General features: G+C 39.0%; 1 protein-coding gene across 13 annotated transcripts in view; it reads left to right on the plus strand.

Moving 5' to 3' along the window:
* The window catches only part of NRG1 (neuregulin 1), a 1,115,683-nt gene that overhangs the window by 1,081,923 nt on the left and 14,239 nt on the right, over positions 1 to 19,521 (plus strand). For 4 of the 13 annotated variants that reach the window (XM_061134964.1, XM_061134972.1, XM_061134965.1 and 1 more), the window contains 4 exons: positions 4,069 to 4,127; positions 10,653 to 10,676; positions 15,587 to 15,689; positions 17,207 to 17,333. In XM_061134964.1, coding sequence (XP_060990947.1) covers positions 4,069 to 4,127; positions 10,653 to 10,676; positions 15,587 to 15,689; positions 17,207 to 17,333 — 313 coding nt within the window. Of the gene's footprint in view, positions 1 to 3,442; positions 3,511 to 4,068; positions 4,163 to 10,652; positions 10,677 to 15,586; positions 15,690 to 17,206; positions 17,334 to 19,521 lie in introns of those variants that run through there. The other 9 variants (XM_061134973.1, XM_061134967.1, XM_061134966.1 and 6 more) reach the window with 3 other exon arrangements.

Raw genomic sequence — 19,521 nt, forward strand, 5'->3', positions numbered from 1 at the left:
TTGTTATTCAGACAGATTCTTCTAAAACATAGAATTCTTGGAAGGTGCTCAGACTCAGGCCCAGAGCATATTGTTCATAGTGAGATTAAAGCTGCTGTACTCCCACCTCCAAAGAAAAGTGACACATTGGCTACTTAAAGGACAACACTAACAGAAAAGCATGCCAGCAGCCATACAGTCTCCCTGTTCTTTTAGGAGTCATACTGTAGACTCTAATCAGAGCTTATAGATCAGACGGGCTTCCCTGGTGGTTCAGATGGTAAAGAATCTGCCCACAATGTGGGAGACCTGGGTTCGATCCCTGGGTCAGCAAGACCCTAGAGGAACAAATGGCAACCCACTCCAGTATTCTTGCCTGGAGAATCCAATGGACCGAGGAGCCCGGTGGATTACAGTCCATGGGTTCACAAAGAGTCAGACACAGCTGAGCGACTCACACCTTATAGATCAGGTGCATTTCCATTTGCATGTGCTTCCTCTGCCCAATCAATGCAGTCTGCAGTTTGCTTATGCAGAGGTTGTTTCCACTTCCTCCCATCTGATTGGGCAACAACTCCAGATATCTTCAAAAATTACATAATGATTATAGCTCTGAACCCTTGATTGGCCTAGGAATAGGTATTTGACATTTGTTTTGCCTCCATGATTGTCTTAAAAAAATCAATTCTATCAGAAGAATCGTTTTAAAGTTCTTGAGTCCCCCCTGACTGGTAATACATTCAGAAGAGATGGTGCCAGGCTTTTGCACAGTGATTCCATGTAGGAGAGTGACTCCCAGAACCTTTGTGGTAGAAGAAACCTTTGATAATCACTTAGATAAATCTTTTCATTTTATCACTGAAGACAACTGTGGCCCAGTGAAGCCAAATGGACTTCTCACATCCAAACAGCAAGATTCTGCAATGCCAGGATAGAGGGCCTTAGTCTCCATCTTTGGAAGTCAGGATCCCTGACACCCTAAATTTAAGGTACATACAGATCTCTTAGGGATCTTGTTAAAATGCAGATTCTATTCCATAGTTCTAGACTGGGGCCTGAGACTCTATGTGTCTACTAACAAGATTCCAGCAGATGCTGATTCTGTTGGTCCTTGGACCCCACTTTGAATAATAATAAGGATTTACACTAAGAAAACACATCCAAGTGAAGATAAACATTAGTGAAAGGATAGCTCTGGTTCAGACATAGCAGGTAATTCCAACAAGGATTGGTATACCTTATGCAGGTCTACTGTTACTGCACCAAATATTCTGTATCATTTTATGATAGAGATAAACCACCATATTAGTTTCCTAGGAAACATCATTTTAGAATCTTGTACTAATTAGAAAATTGATTGGGTAGGATTTTTTATCCCCTTCATCTAGTTGTCCCATGCCTTCTTATTTCAAAAATGTCATCTAAGATGCATAAAGGGCAATTTTCTAATAAATGTGTTTCTTATCTTAAGGGATTCATGATTCTTGAGCTCTTTGTGAATTTCATGCTTCTTAAATAAGTGCATTTCTTACCTCTGATAGTTCTCTCACACACACAGACACTCACACACACGCCATAGTCACACATCTTACACTATGTTCTTTGTATGAAGCAAATGGATTATTATGTGATAAAATTAAGAATTTAAATTTTTATGAAGAATGCAAACAGGTAAGATGAAATGGTCATTATAGAATATATTCTTAGTTCTGGAATTACTTACTTAATTATAATTTATGCCTATATGGTTTATAGTCCTGGTTCAGAAAAAAATATAAAAATAAAATCTCATATACTTCACAAATTTTTACATCAAATAAGTTACATGGAAAACAAGGTTCCATGTGTTTTTTTTTTAATTACATGGAAAGGCATTCTTAATTGAAGCAGGTAGAATGACATATTCATAAGAAATGACCCAACCTCACAGGTTATAGTTCTTATTTTTGTATTTCTCTAAGTAGTTCTTCCTCTACTCATTTCAGCAAAAGTATTCTATACAAAAATAACCAGTTCATTTATACTTTTTTTGAAGAATTCAAAAAACTATGTAAATAATAAGATATTTGTTGTTAAGCTTATTGATATTATGATTAATGATCATAATTATACTTTATTTACACAAGTACTCGTAGGGCTGAAAATATGGAACTGCTAGTGTTTATTCTTATGAGCCATTCTTCATGAAATTGGTGAAGCAGATGTACCAGATCACTTGAGAATGTTTTTTGGCATTGAATTTGGCTTTAAGAGGAATGGGGAAAAAAAAATCAACCTGATATTAGCAAAAATGAATAGTTTTTATTCACATCTCTCTGATGCCAAAAAGGTGGTGTTTATTTTTATTTATTCTGAAAAAGAAATTGTGCATGATGTTTATGGTCTAGATGAACTGTTAATAATAATCATGGCTATCAGTGTGGGGCACCTGTAAGAAGTATATTTGTGTCCTGGAACTTTTTGATGACCCTGTTTCTTTGAGTATGAAATTTGGGGTAAAATGAATCCATTCTGAAATGCTTTAGTTACTGGAATGACAGCAACAAAAAGAGCAGTTGTAAAGGACTTCCATCTCTAGGCACAGCCCCATACCAAGACCTTGAGAACAATATTCTACCAAGATTCTGGAATTTTGATAGGCAAGTGTGAGTGAGTAAAATGTAAATTTTATACAGTTTCAAAACAGTTTACCTTAAATGCAAAATGACATCATTAAATACTTCAGGAGAAGAATAACTGTCTAAATTTTTTAAATGTATTTGCATTTGATTTGGGATAATTGCATGAAGTGAAATTTGTACTACTAAAAATCTGCCTCTTTATAGATTTTTTACACCATTAAAAATAAGACCTACTTTGTATTATCTTTTATAAAAAAAAAGGAGGATGTCATTTTTCTTGTCAGTAATCATTAGAGTGTGAAAGTGCTTGACTTATATTGTAATTTGATGATTTCAAAGATACCAATGACAGAGGAGCCTGGCAGGCTACAGTCCATGGGGTCACAGAGGCAGGCATTACTTAACAACAACAACATGAAATGAAGTACAAAATTGTGTCTACAAAAGAAAAAACTCAGACTTATTTAAATGGTAAATGATGATGGATGGAACCATATAAGCTCTTACCAATACCAGTGTTTCAACGTCAGTTGATCATTGACAAATTCAGAAATGCCCTAGAGATAATGACTTATCTGCCCATACCTTGCCAAGCCCCTTCAACCTTTCAGCCTCACACTAGTTAAATTTCAGTTAACTGATTTTACGAAGACTGAAGCAAGCAATACCCCCACAGTTTTCATGGGACATGGTTTTCTAAATGTTTTCTCTTCTCCTTTCCTTTATGTTGTTCAGCCACCAGGTCATTTGTAGGACTCTCCATACTCCGTAGGAGGAAAATTGCCAGTCTGAAAGTTCAGTGTCTTTAGCGTTCGATTGCTTATTACATTTTTACCCTCTAGGTGCCAACCTGGATTCACTGGAGCGAGATGTACTGAGAATGTGCCCATGAAAGTCCAAACCCAAGAAAGTATGTTAAAATAATCTGAAATTTGCTCTCTCCCCCAAACTGCAGCAACAGTCGCTACTGCTTGGTGCCTTTACAGCTCAGCTGAGACTGATTCCTTTTGTTCTAATCATGGTTTAACCCACTCAGGGCAGAAACCCATTCAATCTTGTCTAGCTGTGTCTCAAACCGCAAAGGCCATCGATTTCACAAAACCCATCATGGCGGTCCATGATGCAATCATGGCGGGCGGGCCCACCAAAACTCTTCCGATGCTATCAAGCAGAAAACCTAGTTGAAGAAAACACCCAGCTTTCATTTTAAGCGGCTCCGTCTGAGAGAACACGGTCACTTAAAATGCTGGGATCTTTTCTTTCGTGTGTATCCAAATTTGCATCCCTTTGGGGGAGACGCCAGAGTCTGAAAGCCATGACGAGGACAAAGACTCAGCTCCTGAGAGTGAACTCACCAAGTTCAGTCAAATGACACTGAAGGAGCTTCTTTCTAGCATATATTCACCTCTTCTCTTGTTTTCTCTGTTTTTTTTTTCTACCATTGTTTTTTTTTTGTTTCCTCTCTCAGGTGCCCAAATGAGTTTACTGGTGATCGCTGCCAAAACTACGTAATGGCCAGCTTCTACAGTACGTCCACTTCCTTTCTGTCTCTGCCTGACTAGGCGCATGCGCAGTGGTTCCTGCTTTCTTGTTGCCGCGCCTCCCCTCAGATCCCGCCTAGAGCTAGATGCGTTTCCCGGGTCTAACACTGACTGCCTCTGCCTGTCGCATGAGAACATTAACACAAGCCGTTGCGTGACTTCCTCTGTCCGTGACTAGTGGGCTCTCAGCTACTCGTAGGTGCGTGAGGCGCCAGTGTTTCTGAAACTGGTCTTGAATTGCTGTGATACCACATGACAGTAGCCTCTCCCACCCACCGCAAGGACAATAAAGGCCTTGAAAAGTCTCACTTTTATTGAGAAAATAAAAATCATTCCACGGGACAGTCCATCTTCTTTATAAAAATGACCCCATCCCTCCAAAAGGAGGTGTGCTAAGTTTGTAACCAGTACACACTTGAAATGATGGTAAGTTCGCTGCGGTTCAGACTGTGTTCTTCCCGACAAATAAACAGAATAAAAAGAGTTCAGGTGTTTCTCTTCATTAACCAAACAGTTTGCATTTAAAAAAAAAAAAAAAAGCACTGAGTAGGAAAATTAAAAGCAAACTTTTTCACAGCAAAGGACATAGCTTGGCTTCTATTTGACCTTGTTTAGGAAACAAGGGATTCAGGTCTAAATGATTTTTAGATGAATTGTTAAATCACTTATTTATGTTATTCTACTCTCAATAATACTTTTAGGAAAAAAGTTATTTTTTAAAAATATTTATTAGTTACTATGAAATATCACAGTTCACTGCTAGATGTATACTTTTAAAATGAGAACCAGGAAATTTTGATGGATTTCTGTGGCTTCATGAAGTTTTGAACATTCCTAAAAGACCGTTTACATTGTATATAACTGCATGGATAACTAAACTATGTATTTGTCCTTCTTTTGTGAACAAGGACTTTAGCTTTTAATTCTGGAACTTTCAAAACATTATTTTAAAAATAGATTCCATATAGTTATCCATTTAGATCAAAGGTGACAATTTTTTTTTCTGTAAATTTAGATCAGATAGTAAATGCTTTTGCATTGGCAGACCATACCATTACTGTCATAAACACAGAAAACTCAGCCGATGGAGCACAAAAGCAATTCATAGACATGGATGTGTGCTATTAGATTTTATTTATAAAAGCATTGTAATGGATTTGTCAGCCTCTGATTCGACTTGTCAATTGCTTAACCCCCAAAATATTTCACATAGTGTATTGTGGTATAAATTCATGTAACACAAGAAACAGGGATAGAAACTGGTCATTTGGGGGCCCTAAAAGAATGAGATTTGACCCTTATTTGTATTCATACAAAGAATAACATTGTTTCTCATGTTAACAGTCATGGAAGAATAAATTCTATCAAAAAAGAAATTTCATATGCATTATGAGGAGATTGGACCCATACTATTTGATCATTTTTTAGTGAGTGGTACTTCTGATGTATTTACAAAAGCTGCATATCAAAAATCATGTTACAGACCACTTTCTGTTGTGAAAAAGTGATAAACTGGCATTGCCAAATTTTCAAACACAGTCTCCTCTTTATTCTGCCTTTACTGGACAGAATTGTTCTCTCTACAGCTACAGATTATTGTTATAAAGCTAGATAAGATAGAGTGTAAAAACAGAAGGTAAATAATAGAATTTTACTTAATACAGCCATTCCTTTTAGAAATGTTTGTATTCACATGACATGGATTTACAAATCCCTGTGGCTGTATAAATTCAGTGCAATTATATTTTAGATTTTAATGAAAATTCTGAACATGTACATTGTACTTAAATTTTTGGAATATCATTGTGCACTGAAAGCAATGTAAAAATGAAGGCATTTTCCAAAATAATGATGCAGTGAGATCTGATAGTAGAACCTGAAAAAATGTTCTCAATTTCTCTTTTAGACCATATTCTCTTTCATAAGATATAATTTTAAAATAGCCATTATGTATTTTAATCGGAATGTGATTCCTTGAATAAATTCTTTAGTAAGCTTTCAGTGGCACTTTTGGAAGATGTCCAGGAAAACAGCATTCAGATTTAACCTGATTTAACAAAGATAGATAGGAAACACATTTATAAACAAAGTCTGTAATGACTGTGCATCAGTCCTGCCTTGTGTCTGGAAAAGCAAGAGCTTCCAGTCAGAAACTGCTTTCCAAAATTGTCTTGCCCAGAGTTAATTTTCTAACTTCCATGTCTTAAATTATCAATTTTTACTTCCACAAACCTTCACATCAAAGGCAGGGAAATAAATATTTGCTGCTCTAAGCACTTGATGTTCAACTGGCAATGAAAGCCACACAAAAGCTAAAAAAGTGTTGCCATCTTGGTAAAGTTTAAAATTTACTTATTTTTGTTCATAAAGTTTGAAATGCATATCATACATTTTAAAAGAAAAAATATTCCCCAGCTTCAGAGAGAAATATTGTTCAACTTACCAAACTACATTTTCAGTTGATGAATCACATTTTAAAAGAACATATAATTTTTTAAATGCTTCTAAACACATAACTTAGATTATTAGGACTTAATACAATTTTTCTGGTCAGGGTGTCCTACGGGACATGTATTGATTTATAAAAACTTATTTAAAATATAATAGAAAGGAACACATGTATCTTTTATAGGGCTTTCTTGAAGGAAGCCGTTTGCCTTGAAATAAAACATTTATAATACTTTCTTGGAAAATACTGTCAAGGTTAGTAAGCTTTAGATTTCACCCCTCTCGACACAGAGTTCCTGCTTGAACGGATTGTTTTCATCATTGTGTGTGTGTTGTGTGTGTGTGGGTTTATGTGTGTCTGTGATTGTGTATACGAACAATCAATCAATTTATAGACTATAGGGAAAAACACACAGCTTCAGTAGTTTCAAGCAGTATGGAGCAGATAGGTCATATATAAACTAACATCTAGAATAGCCAAAATTATAGACTATTTTAAAAGGGTACAATTTTAGAACTTATAGGCATATCCTCAGAATGAGTTAACTCAGATAGCCTTAAAAGTATTTTTGATTCATAAGTTACTAGTGCCTAAATTATTTGTGTTGATTTTTCCAAATGTTTTTAAAATTCACTGAAGTTATTAGTTTCTTTATCAAACATGTGTATCTTGCTGAAAGTAGAATAGACACATCAACCTATAACAGAATTATTAACTCCAGCTAAGCGTTAGTGAGATTTCACTGTGTGTGTTTTTATGAACATACTTGCTCATGGCATATGGAAACTTGGAAGAAAGAAGTTTCCTATTACATTTCAAAGGGTTCAGTGGCAATATGGATTGGTATATGTGAAAAAACAAAAGCATCTACTATTGTAAAGGTAAGTTGAAAATTAGAAGTCAGTGGCTACATTGGTCCCATTTAGCAATGACATTGACAGGACTCCTCTAGAAACCTCAGGGGGGCAAAAGTCAAGAGGACACATACCTCTTTGAGATTACTTGCTTAAGAAAACCCAAGAATGTCTTCAGATGTTAACAGAAATTATAATTGCATATATGGACAATTTCAATTTTCAAGAAGTTTTCTTGTTCTTTTCTCTAATGCAATTGAAAATTTAAATTAACCTACAGGTTAATCAGTTTTCTTCAAACAATTATAAAATCCAACAGCAAAAGATCAGTGAGTCAATACTTAATAGTTTCTAAAGACTCAGATTTAAATTAATTTTTTATATTGCTTACTGCACAGCAGGAAATCACATGTAGAAAAGGAAGCTAAATTGTTTACAGTAACTTCGTGTTTGTGAATTATTAATTTAATTTGAAAAATGGAGTCGCTAGGCAGATGTTCAATAGGAAACACATGATATGTAATAAGCCTAAGCCAACATTAGATTAAATAGAACAGATAGAAAGTAATAACCTCTTCAGAAAATGAAAAGTGTTTGTGTATTCTGCTTTTCTTGACTCACAATGAAAGAAATGTAGCCACCAATAGGCAAATAAATTACAGTAGTGTTTGCTACAGGACTTGGGTGACCGATGCATGCTTCCTCTGCTTGTTTCCTTGTTAGGGCTTATGGCCAGAAGAGAGTACAGTTTTAAGTACCAATTTCCCTTTGAATTATTTGAAATTGGAGCTGCCTGATATGAATGACTTCCCATGAAAATGAAATTAGAGTTAGGCTCACCAACTTACCTATAAAACTGTAAATGCAGTAATATGTATGCATGAGCATGCTACTAATTTTATTGAAGACTTAACCAACCTTTCTATGCAACTAATATAGATAATTAGCAGTGTTCATGTAGGCATGGAATCATGATTCTTTTCTCTGGAAAGAGTTTCTGTAGTCATCTGTTGATTTTAACCCTTAAATTATTACTGACGTAGGAGGAAAAGGCAAGACACGGAGGTGGTTCTAGGGAGAAAAATTGAGTTAGTTTCTCATAGAAACGTGTAAGGAAATTTATTATCACTTCCTCAGAAAATGAATTGTGGTATCTTGATGTTCTGAAGTTTATGTGGAGGAAACAAATTGGGAGAAAATGTCAATTTGTCCAATTCAGTGTTGCACAGAGGCAAGAGAAATTCAGATTGGAAAAAACTGTTAATTTTGCTGGAACATGGTGCAACCAAAGTCACTCTACATCCTCTTTCTTTAAATTTATGAAAAATGTACGTGATTTGCCTGAGTACCCTGGACTTAAGGCAAAGAAAATTCTATTACATAAAGTGCCTCTTTATCATTGCTAGTCAGTGTACTATTTGATATGTATTTATACATACATATTATTCATATATATATATAAAATCTGGGACACTTCATTTCCTTAAGAGGTGGCAAGTTTTGTTTGTTTTTTAGTCTAAATTCTTGAAATATCACAGAGGCTGTCAGAGTTTTGGGGACCCTGAAATTAATCAAAACTAAGCCTGCATGCCTGCAATCAGTGGCCCAAAGTAAATCCCCAGATACATCTGTCCGCCAAGCTGTTAAACCCCTCTGCTGTTGGCCGACACACCTCATGTCCCCTTTATTCCACAGGGTCACCCTGTGAGGCATGTGTCAATACCATAAGCATTTTGTCAATGAGAAATGAACTTGTCCAAAGTCACTGAACAGGTAAATGGCAGAGAAAGGACCTGAAACCAGGATGACTCCAAACACGATCTCTATATGAGGAGATCTGTTCATGTCCACACTGTTTTGGAAGAGAAATACCCGTCCAACGTGTGCTTTCAAACTGAAGAGATGCCTTGTCAGATTCGGGGACTGTCCTGGTGTCGCTCTAGTCAGTGACCAAGGAAAAGAAATACAGACCCTACAGAACCCCGCTGTTTTCATCCTGCCCCGCCTTCCCACCGGCCTTTCCACCCCCCACGCACAAATAAGGAAGTCCTGAAGGGCCCCAGATGGTGACATTTGGTTAACAGTTCTTTGTTTCAAGAATGGAAAGCATCATTTCTGGGTGGGGTTTTTTGTTGTTGTTGTTTTTGTTTTTTTAATTTGCCCAATTTTCCCTGCTTCACCACTTGAGCCTGTGCAGGTCCTGCTGGACCTGCAATTCTGATGTGTCCTCAGTCAGGTGTGCTAGGACTGTGGTCTGGGGGCGCACAGCTTCCAGCCCCCTCCCCTGGGCAGCCCTGCAGGCCCCCTGGGTGCCTGTGGCCATCGGCTATCATCTGGGCATCGGGGCTCAGCGCTGGGAAGTGCCCATCTTTTGGGCTCTTTGTGACTTGAGGAACTAGTAAATTCAAATTAACCAAAGAACCCAGGAATTGCATCCTCCTCCTGCCTGCTTTTTTTTTTTTTTTTTTTTTTTTAACCATTTGAAAAAGTGAGGCATTCACTGCTATGCTATGCCACACAGAGATGATACAGAAAACTGGAAGCAGGCTCCCAGTTGCCCCAGTGCCCTGGCTGGCTTTTTTGAGCAGAAGTGTTCTCCATGTCATACAAATGATGGAGACAGTGGAAGATTTTGGGGGGAAAGGAATAGTTTTAAAATAAGTAAATAAAAGAACAGGAAATATTAGATCATAGCTCGCCCCAAACAATGAAAAATACCAATCTAATGTGACAAAAATTTCCAACCAAATCGCTCCTCTTGGCTTCACCTCCCTGCTCTGCCACTCTGTACCTTTGGGTAAAATGATTTCACCTCCCTGGAACTTCACGCCTGCCTTTTGAAAGCAGAAGGGTGAAATAATCCCAAATGCCATCTCTGATGATAAATCCGGTCTTTCGATTCCCAGATAACAAATAGCATAGAGGAGGGGTCAGTCATGCCTCTTCTCCCTCAGTAAGGTCTTTTAAGGGTTAATAAAGACACAGTGTGCTGGTATTTGCACACCTCTTAAAAGAGAAGTTCCCTCCGTGGACTCGTGGGGGCGTACCTGAGCACTGCTTCCTTAACCATCCACCATTTGTCTGTTCGATGTGCACGCACAGAGCCGTAATAGTCGTGTGTAAATGTGTTTTGGAGTGCAGTGTATTGCTCTTTTCTGAAACTTTTTCCCTTTCTTTCTTTTTTTTTGTCAACTTTCTGCATTGGCAGAGCATCTTGGGATTGAATTTATGGGTATGGACCAATCATCATTCCTTTTAGCCTGCAGAATTTAGAGCCTCTGAGCTGAAACCTTTATATTTCCCCCCTGTCTCCTCTTACCTTTCAGTTCCTAACTAATTTCCTTTCTCTTTAGAAGGGATCATACAGCCATAACAATGATTTCTTTGCTTTCAATCTATGGTTAGTTTACCGACGAGGTACTGAGGGCAGCAGCTTTTAGACTCAAAACTTTCACTTAGAGTTGAAAATCACCTTACTTACTACAATTCACATACATCCCATGTTCCTTGACCCACTGATCGGATCTGACCATGCTGTTATTCCAGAACTGGGTAAGTTGGAGTGATTCATAAGGCTTTAGGAGGAACCAAGCCAGGGGCCTGAGAACAAAAGAAGATTTACATACACCAAGTTAGCCATTTTCGGCTCATGGGAGCTTTATATACAATATAAAAATCATCTACTCATATTGTAACATAGAAAGCTCTTACACTGCAATATGTTGCATACATTCCCTGATAGCTCAGGTGGTAAAGAATCTGCCTGCAATGCAGGAGACCCCAGTTCAATTCCTGGGTTGGGAAGATCCCCTGGAGAAGGGAAAGGTTACCCACTTCAGTATTCTGGCCTGGAGAATTCCATGGACTGTATATGGCTTAGCGACTTTCACTTTTCACTTTCAGACATGGATTACTCCAGTTTTCTGGAGATATATAACCACTGCAGTAGTCAGCTTCATTATCTTATGAGCGAGAAAACAAAAAACAGAACAAAATACCCTATGCTATTTTAGATGGAAATTCTAACACTAATAGAATTAAATTTGAGTCACCATATCCCAAGTAATCAAATACAGATTTTCATACTGTTCCCCAGTGGCTCAGCAGTAAAGAATCTGCCTGCCAATGCAGGAAACTCAAGTTCGATCCCTGGGTTGGCAAGATCCCCTGGAGAAGGAAATGGCCACCCACTCCAGTATTCTTGCCTGGGAAATTCCATGGACAGAGGAGCCTGGTGGGCTACAGTCCGTGGGCTTGCAAAGAGTCGGATACAACTTAGTGACTAGACAACATCCTAGATAGTTGGGAGAAAAGCCAGTCTTGGCAGGAAGGGGAAGCCGTTTTGTCCTCCCGGAGTCTCCGCAGTACAGGTCCCCAGGCTTCCTGAATGCTACGGCCCTGGAAGTGCATATCAATCAATAAAGCAATGTCCTTAATAAAGGACTGTCTGGTCCCCATCCAGCTAGTGTCAGTGACATCATGCAACAAGAGCATCTTATAGCTGTTTCTTTCTTTTCAATAACATCACAGTCTACACCTACTGCACTTTCCATAGTCTGTGGGCAATGAGGCTGTTGCAAGCTGTCAGTTTCCAGGGATAGAAACTCAATTACTTGCACATTCCCCTCCCCCCAGAAAAAAATTCCAAGAGAAAACTATTCATGTGAGGGGAAAGCCCCACATTCATGTACATGGTCCTTTGCACATCAGAGAACATCACTCGAGAGTAAGGAATACAAGAAGTCCCACCAACATCCCACGGGTGGCAGGTGGTCTATACAAGAGGAGTTATCTAGTCAGGTTACTTCCCTCAGGATAAAAATTTATCCCACTTCTCAAAAGGCGTATTGGTCTTACCTGAAAGGAAGAAAAAAAATTCCACCATCACCTCCCCTCTTCTCCCTAACAGCATCCTTCCAGCGTTATCACTTTAGGGTCTAATTATTAAATTTAATATTTCTTTTCCCAAACAATGATGTATGATGATGGCTTTTGCAGATACATGATCTCCCTCAGTAAGATCTGAAGGGTTTAATAAAGGCACCCTGAGCTGATACCCACATACCTTTTAACAGGAAAAGCTTCCAGAGGTTCCGGCCAGCCAGAACATTGTATCCTTAAGGAAAATCAGACCTTACAGGCTAATTAAAATTGGAACAGCCAAGGCTAGTGTCTCTTGGCCTGGCCAGATCAGTCTGAAAAATGTGCTTGATCTGATTCATTTAATGCATCCAGCCAAACCATAAAGACTTAGAAGTGTTTCGACTCATTAAGGCAGATCCACCAACAGGACTGATGGATTCTTTTTTTCAACGCTGTCTCTAATTTGCTCTTGTCTAGTTGACCCTGTAACCCAGGGAAATAATAAGGAAGAAGAAGGAGGGTTGTGTTTTTTTTAAGCATTTTTTATAATATTGTTCACCAAGTATTTCTCCTTGAACATATTTATTTTGTGAGGGTCACCTGATTTAGGGAACTGTTGGAAGATCAGATAGAAACTTAAATGGAAACTGTTTAATGCATTCAAGCCATCCTGATGTAAGTATAGAGTCGTAAGCCACATCTATGCTCTAGGGGTCTCATCTTAGCACTTTTGTTTTGCCCTTTGGCCTTGACTGGTCTGCCTTTCCAGTTCCATGATTGATTTTCCTGGGAAGTGTCGTCTGCTGACATAACCAGGGGAGAACGAGCAAGTCGTTATATGCCATTTCTCCACGAACCCTAGTCAGTCTATTCTTTTAGAATTAACAACCACCAAAAAATTTGCAGGAGACGGCACAATGCCTTCCCCACTTTTAGCCCTTGGATAGGTCCTCTTTTGCAGTTTGGGGAACCAGTTTCCCAGGTTTTTCTAAAGATAGAATTGGAAGATGGAAGCACTACCAGTGCTTGCCGTTTGAAAAGAAGGGAAAATAGAGTAAATGAAAGAAGTACAGTAGGATCTTCGTCTTCTAGGCAGTGATACTTTTACACTCCTGGTTCTTAACCAATTCACCCCAAACAAAAGATCCCTGCTCTGCGTTCTGCTTTCCCCAGAGAAGGACCATTTGATCCAGGTGCCCGTTCCAAGAGCATCAGCTCGCAGATTAACACCTTATGAAATTGAATTCCCTGTCCTGTGGCTCTAGGGGAAGGGAGGCAGCAGACACTCGCAATTAGCATACAAGCATCCACACGCCACGTCCTCACTTGACTCACGCGGCGCAGAACCACGTGGCGGGGCTCTGTGTCTCCTGGTCCGTTGTTGCCCCCGCAATGCACCAGCTGCTTTGCTTTCTAATTGTGGCTGCCACGTGACCGCCAGCCTAGGTTAGGAGTTATGCTGTATGGGATAACCCTTCCAAATCTATATCCACCTTGCTTCCCACCCCAGCACTTCCTCCCTCTGGTTTTCTTGTATGTATTTATTTTTCCTCCCTTAGTATCAGGCATGCTGTGCCAGGAACCTCAGATGGCTCCTTTACTCTTTAACCTCGTTTTTCCCTCCTACCTGGCTTCCTCCCTCTCTCCGTCATTCTGTCAGTCTGTCTGTCTTCTCGGTTTGATTTCTTTTCCTCTTCCAACCCTTTCTGTTTGTTTTCGTATAATCTCTGCAGCATTCTGGTCTTTTTTTTACCCGCTGACTATTTTCTCCTCCTCCTCCTCCTGTTAATAATCAGTGATCTTATTAATTTGATTTGACAATGTTCCTGACCTGTTAACTGGAATTTGATTACCATGGGCTTGGCTTGTAGGAAATGTTTTTGTTTAATGATAAAGTCTGCTGTATCATAGAAATGGCATTGCACCTTTTTTCATTTCAAGAAGATTTCCGGCAACTTGCCCTCTCTCAGTAGAGGGGGAAAAAATGTGGCTGCTGAGACAGAGAATGTAAATTGAAATTGTTCCATAAGGCCCCATGTTGATACCTAGATAAGAGACCTTCACTGATAAACTGTTTCCCAGTTCTTGACCAGCTTGTTAATCAGAATAGCAAATGCAGCTTATACTGCTTATTATGCATTGGTTAATTTCTCTTTCTCATTGAACTTGTGAATATTTCCCAGTGAGTGTAACTAGATTGGTTGGAAGCTTCGTTCCTAAGAGGATCAGGTTCACCATTAAATCAGCCAATCTTTTTAAGAACCTGACTACCATCCTGTAAGCAATTTATCCCCCTCCAAAGCCGATTTGCAAGTAGAAAACCTTCCATGAATCAGAAACTGGTTGCAGTGGGAGTATAGTAGTACCTTCATCTGAAATAGCTAAACATCCCACCTCCCTAGTGCAACCGACATTAGCTAATTTCCCAACTTGTCCAACGCAGGAAGGTACAATCTATTCCAAATCTTGTATCATTTGTGCCAGTGGTTTTGTAGTGTCATAAACTAGATCTCTAAGTACAACTGGTGAAGTCATAATAATTGTTCCTCAAAGGACAAGTCTTCCTCATGGCCCGGGACCATCCCACCCATCTTACTGGAGTTTCTCTGATACAGTGCCCAGCTATTCCATGTCCTGTTGCTTCTGTCCCCATTTTCCTATTAAATCATGGGAATCCTGCCTCGGTTTTGTTTCTAACTACAAGTCAAGCTCATGTTTGCAAATGTCTTTGAGTTTTCTTTCTTTGTTTTTTGTTTTAAGTTAAAAGTGATTCTTTGTAAAGACCACGGGAATAGGAGCTAGCTGGGAAATCAGAAAAGGCTTGGGATGGGGGAGGGGAGGGGACAGGAGGCTGGGAAGAAGCAGGGAGGGGAGGGTCCCAGTGGTGCCAATGCCAGCTCCTTTTATTGGCATCAGTTCCTGTTGTCTTTGCAAGAGATTTTTTTTTTACAATAAAATCTACAGTTTTAACCAAAATCGTTATTTTACCATTGATGTTTATGGTTTGTCAGTTTAGTACGCATCTATGGCTTAACATTAAAGTCATTGAATAGATCGTATTTTTTTTATTATTAATGGCCCTCCAGTGGGCTTTGCAGCTTTATGCTCAAAATGTGAGGCAGAGCGTGCTGCACATTAAGTCTTATCTGCCGAAGGAATGAATTGTCCCGTGTGTATTTTCTTGTGAACATGGACAATGCAGCATGCCAACTCTTCAGTTGTAAGTCCAGGCGAGGATCAGGGACCCAGCTTGGCTGACGTGTTCTCATCCCTTTCCAGAAGCGGAGGAGCTCTACCAGAAGAGAGTGCTCACCATCACCGGCATTTGCATCGCGCTGCTCGTGGTCGGCATCATGTGTGTGGTGGCCTACTGCAAAACCAAGTAAACATCTCCCCGGCCTCCTCTCCCCCAAGCGCACAGGCAGCCTGGGCAGCAAGGGCTCGCCAGAAACCGGGCTCCACAGCCTCGTCTTGGAAGATTAGAGGGGCAGGGGCATTTCCTCCTTATTTTTGGTCCTGTATAACCCCTTTTGAGGACCTTCCTAACCACAGGCATTAGAAAGCTTTGCCTATTTGTGCGAAAGTGTTCAGAAGACTTTTGTTCCTTGACCACAGTCCCGTGACCCAAGAAAAGGGCTGGAGGGACAGGGTTGCATACGGACCCACGCAAGTGTCTGTGGATGTGGGTCCCTCCTGAAAGGAGTGTGGTGGGTCCCACAGGTGAGCTTGTCATCTCAACTCCTAGGACACATCTAATCTGCACTCGGACGTAGGGGGCAATGGAGGCGTTTGGTGGCGTTTGAAAGGCAGGCATTTTTTAAAACCGTGATGGAATTTTCAATTCCATCTAACTAGGTTACCAGTTCAAATTCTCCCACAGTGTGAGATGTACAAAACGACTCTCATGGGAGGAGAACAAGCAAAACTTGCTTTGAAAGAATAAAAGAGAAAATATGAAAATAGATTTGTGTTCACTTTGTTGGTTGTTGAAGCTGGGTCCTTGTTAACAAATACGATTATCATATGATATGAATTCCTTTCACTTTTGTATCGTATGTAGGACTTCTGCTCAAGTTTTAAATAATGCTATTCACAGTTTTATTTTATTTTGTCGTTTCATCACATAAACTCTCATGCCAAAACTAGTCATGGGAATATTATTATGATCTGAATTGAGGAACACAGACAATCTGCATTTATGCCATAGAAACAAGGACATGGATGGCATTTCCTTAATGTCCTGGGATGTAGAATGTTGCCAGAATTGAGCAAACAATAGAGAAAAATAAACCTTCACAGAATCCATCTTATGAGTCTTACTAGATTCAGTCTCAATATTTGAATATTCATTACCTAGTTATACAAAAATGTACTAGAATAGGATCATGTTATAATTGTGCCAAAATCTTCTGGCAAAAGATGTACACATTTTCACTCACATACACACACTATGATGCACAGATTCAAAAGTAACTCCATTTTCTTGAAAGACACACAGACAGGCAAAACTATAAATGAAATCAGCCTTATCAATTGCACAGCATGAATTGTAACCTAAGACACATGACCATCTGTAAGACTTAGGCAAAGACGGAGTGATTCTGAAAGTCTGAGTTTCAGCCAAATCTCAACTTGGCTTATCTCGTCTTCTCCTCTGTTTTTTTCCTTATCTCTCAGCAGTCCAGTTCAATTTCTGTAAGAATCCCACCCGGCTTCTTCAATCTATTTGCTAAGAACAGATGATTCCACTTCTGAGATGGGGTGGCGTGCCCTCTCGCTCTCTCTCTCCCCACCAATCCACTGCCTTGAGTGTTGTGTTGGTAGAAGAAAGAACTGACTGTATTGAAAAATGTAAATAATTAGAAAAAATAAATCAGTGCCCCATTTTTTCCTATCCAGGAAACAACGGAAAAAGCTTCATGACCGGCTTCGGCAGAGCCTTCGGTCTGAAAGGAACAACATGGTGAACATAGCCAATGGGCCCCACCACCCCAACCCACCCCCCGAGAACGTGCAGCTGGTGAATGTATGTTGACTCTGCCCCGTGGAAAAGTTCAGCATCTCTCCTCTGTTCAGGCACCTTGAAGTTTATTTTCTAAAGCTCTTAGGCTCTTAGCTGCTGCCATTAATCACCAGAGCTTCCAGGAATCCAAGGTTTCGCCAAGAGAAAATAATGGGGACATTTTTTAAAGTGGATTTGGTGACGGTAAAACCAGCACATTTCCTCTTATAAAGTGTTCATTAACGGGTCGGAATAATAATGTTGGGTTTGTTCTGTAAGGAAGCCATAACCGGAAGAAAGAGCAGAGGAAAAACACAAAGAAAAATAATAAAACTCATGACACAAGAATCAGAAGGAAATGTTTTATTTTTTTATACTTGGGAAATGAAGGCTGCTTGAGTCTGTAACTGATTAGCACTGATCCCTGAGCTAAAGGCTCTCGAGTCTTTTTTCTTTTTTAAATTAGAGGCATTTTGAGGTGCCTGATGATTTACTGATTCTGAGAAGGGAGATATTAGGCCATGGAAAATGTTAAGGGCATTACCAGACTTGCTTCTCAGTAGCCAAAACAGAAGAATTTAATACTTTCTGATTCCTTGACTGTTTCTACAAGATGCCAAACCCTTCAGAGGAAATATATCCTTCACCATTCAAAGATGTATTTTTTAAACTTACCAGTCATTTAACTTTTAAATATAATGAATTCATTAAATATTAGATTGGAGAGTCTTTAGATTGCATCTTCCAAAGCTCCCCCTATTTTTTTACAGATGTTAGTAAGTCCTTTACATACGAACTAGTTCCACGCAAACAAGTTCTTATTCGTAAGTCCAATTTGTTGGTAAATCCAACAAAGTTAGCCTACATACCCAACTAACACAACCGGCTATATAGTACTATAATAGGTTTATAATACTTTCACATCTTTGAAAGTTTGCAACTTGAAGGTTCTTATGTAGGGGACTTACCATGAGAGCCAGGGCAGAGCGGAACTCAGCTTTGCTGGTTTCTGGAGTATTACTCTTCCTACTTCACCATCTTTCTTGTTTGGTTTTGTTTTCATTTCTCTTTGATGATTGGCTTTTTATAAGCAGAGCTGGAAGATTATATGACAGTACCATTTTCAGTCTTATAGTCAAAGATGAATTTTGTGTGGGGCAAATATATCAAAGACCCAAGTTCGGGGTTACTAGTTGTTCAATCACCAGGAAGTCAGAAGACTGTTAGGTGTTGATAAATTAACATCCTTCACTACCAGTGAAGGAGTTAAGGATGAAGTGGTTAAGGAAAGGATGAAGTAACATACTTTCCTCCCCCTACCAGTGTGTTCATTAGAATGTTCTGCACAGTTGCTAAGTACATTCTCTACTGACATACCTATAGTCTGTCAGTATAACGTTGTATGTTATAATATATAGGAGGCAGAATGACTGCCTGAATTCTGGTTACGGCTCAAGCTACCTGACTATGAGCTTTAACTTTTCTAACTCCCATGTCTTCATCGTAAAAATAATACCTACTTCAAAAAGTTCCAATGGGCATTAAAAAAATAATCCACATAATCCATTAGCCCAGTGGCATTTGGTGAGTGTTGTTTAATTGTTAAATATTATTTTCACTAGATTCACTGAGCTTACGTTGCCTTCCAGGGAACAAGAGTCATTTGTTACACAGACTAAAAATAGCTCATTACATATGACAACACCATCTTTTCCTTAAAGCAAAGATTCACATGGAATAAACCTTTATATGGTTAAGATAACCAGATAGAGTTTCAAGTATAATTCAAGTTGTATTTTTTTGTTTCCATGAATATATCAGTTTCTTTTAGAGCCCATAACCTATCAGATCATCAAATGTCCTATTTCATCTAAGACTATTCCTATGCATGTCCTTTCCCATTATTTAAATCAATTTGGTGTAAATACTAACCGTGTTTAAAAGACGATTTTAAAATGTCCCTCTCCTACTAATAAAGGTGGTAATAGCTACTGTGACTTAGTGGTGAAAAATAAAGTAGAATCTACTTGTACTAAAGACCCTTTATCTGTTGTATGGTTTGTCAAGGCTTATAACCTTTACCGCTGTTATAAATCCTTCAAATCTTTCAGTAGCCTTGTTAGTCTCACCATTGACAACGAGGTAAAAATTTCAATGATACCATTAGAGCAACATGGATGCTGGGAAATCGAAAGAGAACTATAGATTCAGC

This window comes from Dama dama, chromosome 32, assembly GCF_033118175.1.
Source record: "Dama dama isolate Ldn47 chromosome 32, ASM3311817v1, whole genome shotgun sequence".
Taxonomy (NCBI): domain Eukaryota; kingdom Metazoa; phylum Chordata; class Mammalia; order Artiodactyla; family Cervidae; genus Dama; species Dama dama.